Consider the following 12,783-nt stretch of genomic DNA (forward strand, 5'->3'; position numbering starts at 1 on the left):
GCATTTATCATCATTTGAGTTTCCAAATGATTTTGTAGTTTATGTTCAGTCTTTGTTACTAAAATGAATGAACCGTACAAAGATAGTAGGATTATGTTTAATCAATTGGAGTCTAAAACCCGTTGCAAACATAGCTCCGTCCATAAAATAATGTCTATTTTGCAATTTTGGGATATCCGTGATTTAATGTCTCATTTGCTTTTTTCCATTTTAGGTAAGGGAACTCATTATTCACCTAACCCATTGCACTTACGTTCTATTATAAAACTAATATATAAAAGTGAGATTATTCTTTCCTAACTCATTTTCTCATTTTTCTTCACAAAGTCAAACAATTTTTTAAAACTCGTGACGAGTCAAAATCGGACTATAAATGGCGAATGGGAGGAGTATTCCCTATTTTTTTATTTCTATAATAATGCGAAGTTGTTGATTGTGTCCAATATTAGAACTCACATAAAAAAGATTTAGATTAAATTATACTACAAAATCGGACTATAAATTCATTATTGACGAATTTTTTGTGCGGCCGACTTTAATGATGGTTATTACTAATAATAATTTATTACTCGCAATTGTAGTTTAAAATAGGCTACCACTATATTTATTAAAAATAATTAAACTCCAATTGTCAAGTATAATAGCGCGACCGTATGTTGATTATTGGCAGCCGGGGTTGGCTAAGTACAAAAGAGCATCCACTACGTTGTCCCCCACTGTCCCTTAAACTACTATTTGAGGGCCCTACCGTACTTTTTTTACTCTATCCCTAAACTAAGGGACGGAACCTGCAACGCTCCGTCCCTTAACCGTCTCTTAAACCGTCCTTTAAATTACTATTCATTCAATTTCATTTTTTATTTTTATTTCCAACTCAATTCAATTTAAAAACACTGCATTAAAAAACACCCAACATAAAATAAAAGTACAACTAAAAAGTTAATAAAATAAAAAAAACACACAATTAAAATCCTAAAAAATTAAACGTTGCATAATTTAAAATACAAATTTAAAGAAAATAAAAAAACTACTCCGCCGGCGAATCATCCTTCGAAGGCGGTCGAGGTGGAGGGGGAGTCCGAAGGCCAAGTTGTGCTGCCATATGCACAATTCTGTTCCACCAGGCCGCGTATTTGGAGGGAGAGAAGCGGGAAGTGTCGGCCATTGTGGCGGTCATGTACACCGCCATAAGGGTGTCCGAGCCTCCCCCGAGCCCGATCGCGCCTGGCTTGATTCGCCTCGGCCCTTCCTCGCTCCAGCCGCCTTCGCCGCCTTGCGGCAGACGGCGCCCACGGCTGGATCCCCAGTCATCGCCGGCCGTACCCGCAAACTCCTGCGGTGCACCCTCTTGTCCGCCGCTGCCCTCACCAGTGTCACCAGACGAGTATTGGCCACTCGCCGTGTGCTTCGTGCGCTTTGAGGTTGAGCCCGAGCTGGAGCGGACACCACCGGCCCACCTTTCCTCGTCCTTGACAGCCTGCAAAACATTAACATATTTGAATTGTTTGCCGGTGTCCTGGTTGTAGATGCGCAAAGCCGCGCTCAGAATGTCGGCACCCGTGGCGCCGCTTTGGTAGTGCGCCGCTTCGGTCAAGTAGATGCCGCATAATTTTTTGACATGTCTGTCGACTCGGTCAAAGTGAGAACGGAGCTTTTAAATGTGCGCTTGCGGGAGCCTTTCGGCTTGATCTGGTGGTAGAGCTCGCAGACCTTTTCCCAGAAATGCTTCCGAGGTTGTTGATTCCCGACGATGGGATCGTACGAGACGGTAACCCAGGCGTTGTACACCGCCAGCGTTTCGAAGTTGTTGTACGGATGCCGGCCTAGATCCTCTTCCTCTTCTTCCTCCTCCTCGTCGCCCGCCTGGGGTTCCAATCTGGAGCTTCCACCGCCTCGGCCTACTCCCGGCGTGGGATCAACGGGAAAATCCTCCCGAATCTGGGATAATCCCTGCGAATACCGCGGGGCAGAGGGACAAACATATGCATCAACGTCAAAATTGGTTGGTTGGTACCCCCGGCGTCGTCGAACCATGGGTACCCGGCGTCGACGAACAGGAACCACCGAGTGTGTTGATCATGGTCTCTCAATCGCCGAACGCGTTGAGATCCCACCCGCCGGAGCCTCCACCGCCGGAGTTGCCGTCGCGGGACATCTTGTGATGAGTTGTTAGATGAAAATTGGAGATGAAATTGAGATGATTTAGGAATAATAGATGTGTAGTTGTGTGTGAAATGAGGATGAATTAGGAGTATTATAGAGTAAAAATATTAATGAAAAAAGAAAAAACGGTAATAAATAAACGGTAATATTACTGTTCGAAATTTTTTTATTTTTAAAAAAAAAACTGATTTTTTTTTAAAAAAGATTTATTTCGTCAGCACGTGACGACGCCCGCGGGCCGGCCAGTGGGCGTCACGCACGACGCAGGGGCGCGCTACGTAGCCAGGGCGCGTGGCGAGACAGCTCGTCGCTTGTCTCGCAGGCACGGGACGCGCTGGCGACGGGCGCGGGACGAAACGGCTCCTCGCAACGCGTCGCGCATCAGATCCATCTCTCCGCGACGGAACGCGCGACGGCCACTCGCCTCGTAGTGGATGCTCTAAAATACAAAAGCTAGTCTTATAACTCCCCTTAACTACTGAACTTTTTTTATTAGAAGTTAATTTTATACAAAAGTTTACTACACTTACTAGTAACTAAGAGCATCTCCAGTGGGCGGACATCCCACTCGGACATCCACTAGGACATCCCAAAAACACCTCCTGCCACGTCACTAGGACATCCCACCCCACTGCCACATCACTAGGACATCCCCTGCATATCCGCCCTTCCCATCGCCCTTCCCACTAGGACATCCCGCAATTAAAAAAATCACAATAATTTAATTTGTAGAAATGAAATTTGTAGTAAAAGAAGAGAGAAACTTGTTAACACAAGTGGTGCAAATGAAATGAAGTTCAACGAGCCGTATATATAGAATTAAAAAAAAAAAAAAATCAAATATCGGACGTCCGACCGGGACGTCCGACCTTCGCCACAGTGGCGCCCGTCCACCCGCCCGTCCCCGGGACGTCCGTATCCGACCTCCGACCTCCCAACGGCGGACGTCCCGTCGCCCTTCCCGTTGTCCGACCGGACGTCCTACCGGAGGGGCGCCATAGGAGATGCTCTAAGATTAAATTATTTGATTTGTTGGTGTCTATTGTGAATTTGTGATTGTGCTTAATAAATACCTCCCCCAGTGAGACGGCGACACGTATCTAAACCACAAAAGGCTGTGGTAGAGTCTGCCGCAGCGAATCAGAACCCAAATTCAAAAAATTTGCCTTTTCCCTCCCCATAATAAAATATCCATCCGTTTTTCCCTTTCTCTTCAACATTTCCGCGAAACGCAAATCCAGAAAAGCAAAACCCTCTTTTGCCAATTCTCTCTCTCTCTCTCGGAAAGAATGCGTGAAATCCTTCACATCCAGGGCGGCCAGTGCGGCAATCAGATTGGAGCAAAGTTTTGGGAAGTGGTATGCACTGAACACGGCATCGACTCAACCGGTCGCTACAACGGCGACTCCGATCTGCAAATTGAGCGCGTCAACGTCTACTACAATGAGGCTAGCTGCGGCAGATACGTTCCCCGAGCCGTGCTCATGGATCTCGAGCCAGGAACCATGGACAGCGTCCGCTCCGGGCCGTTCGGTCAGATTTTTCGCCCCGACAACTTCGTCTTCGGGCAGTCCGGGGCAGGCAACAACTGGGCGAAAGGTCACTACACCGAGGGAGCTGAGCTCATAGACTCCGTCCTCGATGTGGTTAGAAAGGAAGCTGAAAATTGCGATTGTCTCCAGGGTAAAAATTGCCGTTTCCTCTATTTTATGCCGTTTTTTGCCCCATTTATCTCTGCGTAAAATAGCTGTACTCGCGCGCGTGTATATGTATGTGTGTCAGTGTGTGTGCGTCCGTGTAGATTAGATAATTATTTTACGGCTGATTGACGAACTGTATTTGCTTTTATGTAAAATGTTTAGGGTATTTGAGAAGGTATCGAAATTAAAAGGGAATTCATGTTAATTAATACGCTGTGTATAAGTGAATCGTTATTTGAAGGTCTTATTCGCATTATTTTTGAGAGGTTTCGTCTTATTTGTGCTTGTATGAAGTTTTCGTAGTTTGTTGTGTTGAAGTCTTGTTATGTGCGGCTTTACTCAATGGTAGTGTTTGCTAACCTTTTCGTGCCACTTGAGTGTGATCTGTACCATCGCGTTCATAGATTGAAAACTTCACTTTTACTTTTGGTATCTGTAAAAGCATGTGGCATGTCCGAATGAGATGCAGATATATTTTACTTGATATGATTATTATGAAATTTCATTTGTGTCGAGTATTATGTGGAACTTTGTTGTGTATCTGGATCGCCTTATGTTACAAAAATATTAAGTAGACAGTAGTATGTTAATAAAGACTCTGGACAATTGATTATTTTAAAATACTGATTTCCATGTTTTCTTTAGTAATATATTTGAATACTTTGAAAGCTTCGCTTAAATCTTTTGCTTGGAAAGCTTAGCTTAACTGATTAATCATGTTCTTCAGGATTTCAAGTATGTCACTCTTTGGGAGGTGGCACAGGGTCTGGGATGGGAACCCTCTTGATATCCAAGATAAGGGAAGAATACCCTGATCGAATGATGCTAACCTTCTCTGTCTTCCCATCTCCAAAGGTGTCTGACACAGTTGTGGAGCCCTATAATGCTACCCTTTCAGTGCACCAGCTTGTTGAGAACGCTGATGAGTGTATGGTCCTTGACAATGAGGCTCTCTATGACATTTGCTTCCGAACTCTCAAGCTGACAACTCCCAGCTGTAAGTCTCATGCTTCATCTATTATATTGATTTCTGTACTTCGTCTCTACTATTATTAACTACGCATTCAAACTTTTTTTGCTTTATAGGAAAGAAATTAATTAGACTGTCTAAAATACTTTCAATTCCATTCCGTTCTTGCTGTGGTATGCATTCTAGCTTCTACTTTTTAGGAACAAAAAAGACTTGTTTTCTTGGAACAATCTAAGTAATAGTACTCCGTAGTAAGTTTTTCTTAATATTAACAGTTACTGGTTGTGTTTCAGCTAAAGAAATATTTTGTTGTATTTCTTCTGTGTTGTATCCTTCTGATGAATCATACTCCCTCCGTTTCACTATAGTTGAGTCATTTTTCTATTTCGGGAAGTTTCTTCTTAGTTGAGTCATTTCCATATATAGTAACTTTTTTCTCTTTCTTACTTTTCTCTCTTACGTTATTCTCTCTATTTTATTCACTTTATACTTTATTCTCTCTAACTTTTCCTCTCTCTTTACTTTTTTAACTATTTATTTAACACACCCAACATCCCTTTCTTAGACTCCGTGTCCAAAAGTTCCGCCTCAACTATAGTGAAACGGAGAGAGTAACTAGTACTCCCTTCGTTCCATAATAATGGAGGTGTTTCTTTTCGGCATGGAGATTAAGAAATATTGTGTTAGGTGAGTTAAGGAAATGAAGAATAAAGTGGAAAATGAGAAAGATTGAGAGATGAAGAGAGAAAAAAGTAAGAGAGAGTAAAGTAGGTGTGGAAAAATGTGTGAACTTTTACTAAAAATGGAAATGACTCTATTACTATGGAACGTACCAAAATGACAAAATGACTCTATTACTATGGAATGGAGGGAGTACTAATTTCTTATTGATGGATTGTTTGGTATCTTTGCATAATCTCTCTCCTTTTATTGGCAAACAGTTGGAGACTTGAACCATTTGATATCTGCTACCATGAGTGGTGTCACTTGCTGCCTTCGCTTCCCAGGGCAGCTCAATTCGGATCTTCGGAAGTTGGCTGTGAATTTGATACCATTCCCGCGACTCCACTTCTTCATGGTTGGCTTTGCCCCACTTACATCTCGTGGATCACAGCAATACCGTGCTCTTACTGTTCCTGAGCTGACCCAGCAAATGTGGGATTCTAAAAACATGATGTGTGCTGCTGATCCCCGCCACGGACGCTACCTCACTGCATCAGCTGTCTTCCGTGGCAAGATGAGCACCAAGGAGGTGGACGAGCAGATGATCAATGTACAGAACAAGAATTCTTCCTACTTTGTTGAGTGGATCCCGAATAACGTCAAGTCCACAGTGTGCGACATCCCACCCACTGGTCTGAAGATGGCGTCCACATTTATTGGCAACTCAACATCCATTCAGGAGATGTTTAGGAGAGTCAGCGAACAGTTCACTGCTATGTTTAGGAGGAAGGCTTTCCTTCACTGGTACACTGGTGAGGGAATGGACGAAATGGAGTTCACTGAAGCCGAAAGCAACATGAATGATTTGGTTGCAGAGTATCAGCAGTATCAAGACGCTACAGCTGACGAGGATTATGAAGATGAAGAAGATGAGTACGCAGAAGAGGAAGCCTAAGTACAATTAACCCATTCTATATTTTAGTATCTACATAGCCTATCTAGGATGTATGTCTGGTTTGTGTTGCTATTTTCAGACCTTTTCATATGCTTGAATTAATTAGGACTTGTGTATTATCTGGTGAAATTTCGGGTTTTACATTCTACTAAGAGATGCCTACTACCTTAGTTATGTTTTTTTTACTACCTTAGTTTATATATGTGTTTATAATTTGATGATGGCCCAAAAATATGAACTCTTGTATTTTTTGAGATAAAAAAGAATAAAATTAGGGTGTTTTATTGCATAGTAAGATAAATATGACTTGAATTACATGCACCAATATACGTTTCATCCTCAGTAAATGTAGCTTCTCCTTGCTTCTTATACCTCTCATTTTCTCATGATGAATATGTAACTCCTTGATAATAATCTCCTAACACACGATTTTTTCCAAGTTCCAACAATTGTTTAACATAGTAGGGATCATACATATCAGTGTTGGAAACACTATTGACTTAAATCTTAGAGGGCAGCACATTTTTCCCTGTCTCAGCAACTGCTCTTTGTGATTGCAGCTTCTGTTTGACTTTGAAGAGGACTGAATGAACTTCATCAAAATGAGGTCTTGTTGCATTCTTCGTATCATCAATCCACTCCATAACTCCTTTGTGGGGACCCAGGATTCGTTCTCGATCTTTCTCATCCACAAGCTGCATTACAAATAACACCACATTATGGTCAGATGGTTTGATGTTTATACACAGAAATAATTGTACTTGACCACGTTTGCATCCCTGCTCATTAATGATCTAACTCTAAAATGTGGAAGAGAATGTGAAACCACACTGAATATGATATGACTACAGCTTTATTTGTATCAACTGACTTGACCACATCTATGAAGGAGATATTACAACATCATCACATAATACAAACTGCTACTTTAAACAGGTACAGAAACACAATGAAGCATGGCTCATTACCTCAAGCTGCATGATCTCACATACTAAACTAAGATCAGCAATTGAAGGCTGAGTGCTTCCAAGTAAGAAACGCCCACTTCCTTTAAGCCAGAAAGATTCGATCTTAGCAAGAGAGGCTGAAAGAAGTTTCTCGCTTTTAGCTGCTGCTTCCGGATTCAGAGGCAGCCCGAGTGCAGGTCCATGAGTTGAATTAAGTACATATCCAGCTGAAAGTGGCACAAAAGGTTTTAAATAAGCTAGTTGTAATAAGAATCAACCAGCATAGCATGGATATTTGGGTCGACTATTAGTTACATTAGAGCTTCTACATAAAACGATGGCAACAGAATCATGGTAAGACATAGACAAACAACAGATATCAGTACAAAGACCTGCGCCACTACGCAAATTTGAGTGATGCCAATCTAGCACAGAGTGAATTTTCTATCTCAGGAACAGGTCAGCCGGATACCTAGATGACCGAGAGTTAGGTTACAAATAAGTGACGAAAAACATAAGTTCTAAAGAAACAAAGATAGGATCTCTAAACACAACTTATTCATGTAGGAAGCATTGTACCCGAAAATATGAAAAAGGGAGAATCGAACGTACCAATGATCAGCAATTCCAGGAAATGCACAAGCCAAATATATCATAATCGCGTGACTGCAAAACATACCAAAAGTGCATGTGTGTCAATATACAGTTGCAACAACAAAGCAGTCATTGAGCTTTTGAAGCTTAAAATTAGAATAATGCACATAATCAAATAAACACTAAATTTACAAAGTGCATGAATACAGAAGATCATGTTCCTATGCACTGCACAAAATCAAGATGCTCTAACAAATGGATCAATCATACAAACCATTGACCATTCTTATAAAACAGAAAAGAAAAGTGAAAAAGAAATACTACCTCTCAAAAAGCTTGAGTCTTCCATCCACTATAGCAGGCACTCTCATCATGGAATTTATTTCTAACAGGAAATAAAAAACAAATGGAAAATAGTCGGACTAAAATCCACTGAAGATAATTGAGTTGTGGGATATGATTGGACCTTGAAATTCAAGAGTTAACTGCTGGCGTTTGTTGATCTCGATTCCCACCTCTTCAAAATCTATCCCATTAACTCTTCAACACACAGAAATCCACATATATCATCAAAATCAAATTATCAGTTGTTAACAAAACAAACTGCAAGATTCAATTTTTACTTGCAGAAAATGATAATTGCTCGGGAAGGTTGCGACATGCGATCTGCATACACTGTCAGCGCCATCTTTCTTCTCTCCTTGTACAAGAACAGCAAGGGTAGTTCGATATGCTTTTCGAGTTGTACTTCCGAATTTGGTGCCTCTGATTCGTCCATGTCAGTTGGTTCATCCGCAGTTTAACCGCGAAAACGATCACTCCATACATTTCCAAAAACATCTCCCAACACAATATTTTATCTTCATCCTTGTCTCTCCTAGTTGTATCTAAACAACTGTGTTAACTGTTTTTACTTTTTACCAAGAAATGAAGGTGTTAAAATGGAGTATGTACATAGTAATTGTACTAATCATTTAATTTATTTAGCTAATTATCATAATTTTTGCTTATTTTGTGATAATTGTTAAATAAATAAAATGGGGGTGCAGCAAATTTTGTAAAGAAATACGTAAATTTAAAAGATGAAAAGAATTAGTACCAAGTATAACCCACAACATTTCACATCCCAGAGCAAAAGTACTTTCACACCTCACCTTTACATTCTAGACTTTTGAAACAAAAATTTTCTTTAAACTCGCACACTTTTCACAAAATTTCTACATCACTCTTTCAACTTTAAAAAATAGAAGTTCTGACTCAAAACTCAAAACATACTTTAACATCAACTTTCATCTTTCATGTAGAACGTTGGAATTTTTGGGCTTCCACATGACTAATTTAATGTGTATGGCTATCTTTTAGTTGCCCAATTAAAGTGATCTATTAAGGATTAAAGTTTGGGCTAAAGTGTATTTATTTGTTATGGAAATAAGTGTAGATACCATTTTGTGATTTTCTATTTGATGAGGGACCGAATAGAAAATAAAGGTTCTTATATTTATATAAATATAAGATTAGGTTATGGTCCCCAGACGTCAGAAGAACGTTCAATATCTCTGTATTCTCTCGGCAGACTATTGTGAAGGACGTCTCTGATCGTTTGGAAGATCCATAGCCGCTGCAAAGCAATTCCACCGTTTAATTCGTTATGGATCAAGGTACGCTTCCGCTCTACAGTTTATGCTCCTTCTCCGTCGTTCTTGGTTAATCATCATAGAGAGCTTTACGTAATTGTTCATTCAATTATTACAACAAGTGGTATCAGAGCCGCTCTATTGATGATTCTCTGAGAATTGGAAAAGGAGAATTATGGTTTATTGTTCTCGTTTATATTACGGATCAGCAAATGAAATTTCTTGATATTAGGGTTTTGCGATTCGTTTTATAATTATGCATATATGACTGCCGTTTCGTAATCAATTTCCAAATTTGAGTTTTGGAAAAGTATTTGCATATATGGCCGCCGTTGTTGGTGATTTAATTTTTTTTTTCTTTCGTATGCGTCGAATTGGTTATGGATCAAGGCATATTGAATTGTCAATATTGCTTTGCACAATACGTGTTTTATTTGGGTTGCTGATTTTGGTGTTATATTTTGGTGAATCAATTTGCGTATACATGAATTGAATCAAGTTGCTGTTTTGTTGTTCAATTACTGCCGCCGCACATGTTGGTTTTACTGGTTAAGATTTGGTTACTGCTTGTGCACTGCTCCAGATTGTGTTGATGATGAATTGAACTCGTGTTTACCGGGAAGAAATATGACTGAATTGATTTCTTGATTCCTTATTTCATGCGTAAGGTTATTTGGAAACTGATTAATTGAGAATTCCTTTTACAATTCGTGCTTTTAAAGTATATATGCTACGGCAGCCGCAACGAAGTCTGATTTGTTCTTATAAATTGGGAATTCTGTTAACACGTCTTTGATTAATTCAGTTTATGTTGAGAATTTGCAATTTGTATATTCTTGTCAAGTGATTAAGATTTTCGATCCTGCATATTTTGGTGAACCCATAAAATTTAGAATTCTTCAGTTTTGGGTTTGCATGATTAATTCGGAATGAAACGGTTGTTTCATAATTATGGTAATATTTTTTTAATGCGAAATTCTATTTATATGTATGCATACGTTATATGGAATGTGATTTGATGATTCAGTTTATATTTTTATTATGCATACGTTATATTATATTTAGTGTGAATTAATTATTCAATTTAATGTGTTTTATGCACGTTTTAACGTCTTACATTAAGAAAGGAATTTGAATAATTAATTCACATAAAGTCTCTCAATTAATTGGCTAATTAATTGGGAATTAAGAATTCTTTTGAGAATTTAATTAAAGTTTTAAATTCAAATTTTAGGGTGCATCTCATGTTCCTTCATTGACGTGTGTGTATTTTAATGCGGATATTAGTCGGCCAAAAGGAAGATTAATATTTGGCACGAAATACACATATACTTGTGGTAATAAATACGTGACAATTATTCAGTTTTCTTGTGAGTGATGTGATTCTAAAAGGTGGACGCTACTTAACAGGATCTTATTGTCAGTGTTTAACCACTGTAAGGAGGTTGTCATTTACAAGTTCATATTACTGTCAAAAGACTTGATGTGGATGTTGTGCTCGGAACCTCGTAATGTTTTACTAATGTTCAAAGTAGATTAGTCGAAGCTAGACGTTGCAAAAGTAACCTCTCTTGCCTAGACTTCCTTATTGCGAATGTTAGGACAGTATGTGTGTATGTATTTTAATGCAGATGTTAGTCGGCCAAAAGGAAGATTAATGTTTGGCACGAAATACATACATACTTGTGGTGATAAATACGTGATAATTATTTAGTGTTCATGTGAGTAGTGTGATGCCAAAAGGTGGACACTACTTGACCGATCTTATTGTCAGTGTTTGATCACTACGATGAGGTTATCAATTACAAATTCATATTACTGTCAAAAGACTTGATATGGATGTTGTGCTGGTACCTCGAGATGTTACCTTCTTATTTGAATTTTATTATGTGAGCATGACAATTATTTCGGTTTTGTTCTCTGTTCATTTATGATGTCTGCTTCTGCGGTTTCTTTCAATATGAACAATATGTTAGTGTTGAATGGGTTAAATTTTAAGGATTGGAAAGATAATATTCTAATTACTCTGGGTTGCATGGATCTGGATTACGTGCTAAGGACCGAGCAATTTGTTTCTCGTATGGATAATAGTACTCTTGATCAAAAGAGAAACTATGAGAAATGAAAATGCTTGAATCGCGTAAGTCTAATGATCATTAAGTATAGCATCCTAGAAGCCTTTCGAGGCACTACATCTGAGAATATTACTAAGGTCAGTGAATACCTTGCCAAAATTAAGGAACGTTTTGTGAAAACGATAAGGCTGAGACAAGCGTGTATGATCTCAATAAAGTATAAAGGCAAGGGCAACATAAGGGAGCACATTATGCAAATGTCTCACGTTGCTTCACTTAAACTTGAATTCTAAAGACTTGTTTGTATATTTGGTGTTGCACATTTGGTCATTATCTCAAGATATAATCTAAAAGGCATTAAAAAAAAGTTTATTGAGAATGCTACTATGGATAAGGGTTCATCACAAAGGTAACAACATAAGGATAATGATAGTTGTTTCTTTTGTGGTAAAAATGGATACAGAAAGGAGAATTGTAAATATCTCGCATGGCGTGCAAATGAAGTTACAATTCTTGTTTTGGTCTGTTCTGAAGTTAATTTGGCTTTAGTCCCTAATGATATTTAGTGGGTAGATTCTGGTGCTACTGCTCACATAAGTATCAATGCAAGGTTGTCTGAGCTGTCGAAAGGCAACTGATGGTGAAAGATACATCTAAGTGTGATATGACAAATCGGTGAAGTATAGGCTGTTGGGCATTGTAGATTGTTATTGAAGACTGGAATTATTCTGGTTTTGAAGGATACTTTATTGTACTGTCTTTAGACAGAATTTGGTTTCTATTTCTGCTTAGAACAAATTTGGTTTCTCTTGTTCATTCAGAAATAGTAAGTTTCTTCCTTCAAATAATTCCAATATTGTGGGCACTGTTTCCTTAAGTGCATATGACAATCTTTACATGTCTAATTACGTTACTCCATATTCAAAAGCTCTACATGTTGAATTAAAGGGATTAAGCAAAAATTAAATAATGAAAATTCAGTAATTTATGGCACAAGTATCCAGCTCATATTTCGAAATAAAGGATTGTGAGACTTGTGTCAAATGGTATATATTGAATACACTTATCTTTTCAGATGGTGA

The 12,783-nt window shown here is 38.9% G+C and overlaps 1 protein-coding gene and 1 pseudogene across 1 annotated transcript; one reads left to right on the forward strand and one right to left on the reverse strand.

The window, feature by feature from the left end:
* Positions 1-3,361: 3,361 nt before the first annotated feature.
* Positions 3,362-6,621, forward strand: LOC121768095 (tubulin beta chain-like). The gene is made up of 3 exons (XM_042164457.1): positions 3,362-3,846; positions 4,591-4,860; positions 5,775-6,621. Exons 1-3 carry the CDS (start codon positions 3,453-3,455, stop codon positions 6,449-6,451), a joined length of 1,341 nt encoding a protein of 446 aa, XP_042020391.1. The 5' UTR covers positions 3,362-3,452; the 3' UTR covers positions 6,452-6,621.
* A 241-nt stretch (positions 6,622-6,862) lies between these two features.
* Positions 6,863-8,911, reverse strand: LOC121768096 (annotated as a pseudogene).
* Positions 8,912-12,783: the final 3,872 nt, after the last annotated feature.

The sequence above is a fragment of the Salvia splendens genome, chromosome 15 (assembly GCF_004379255.2).
Source record: "Salvia splendens isolate huo1 chromosome 15, SspV2, whole genome shotgun sequence".
Lineage (NCBI taxonomy): Eukaryota > Viridiplantae > Streptophyta > Magnoliopsida > Lamiales > Lamiaceae > Salvia > Salvia splendens.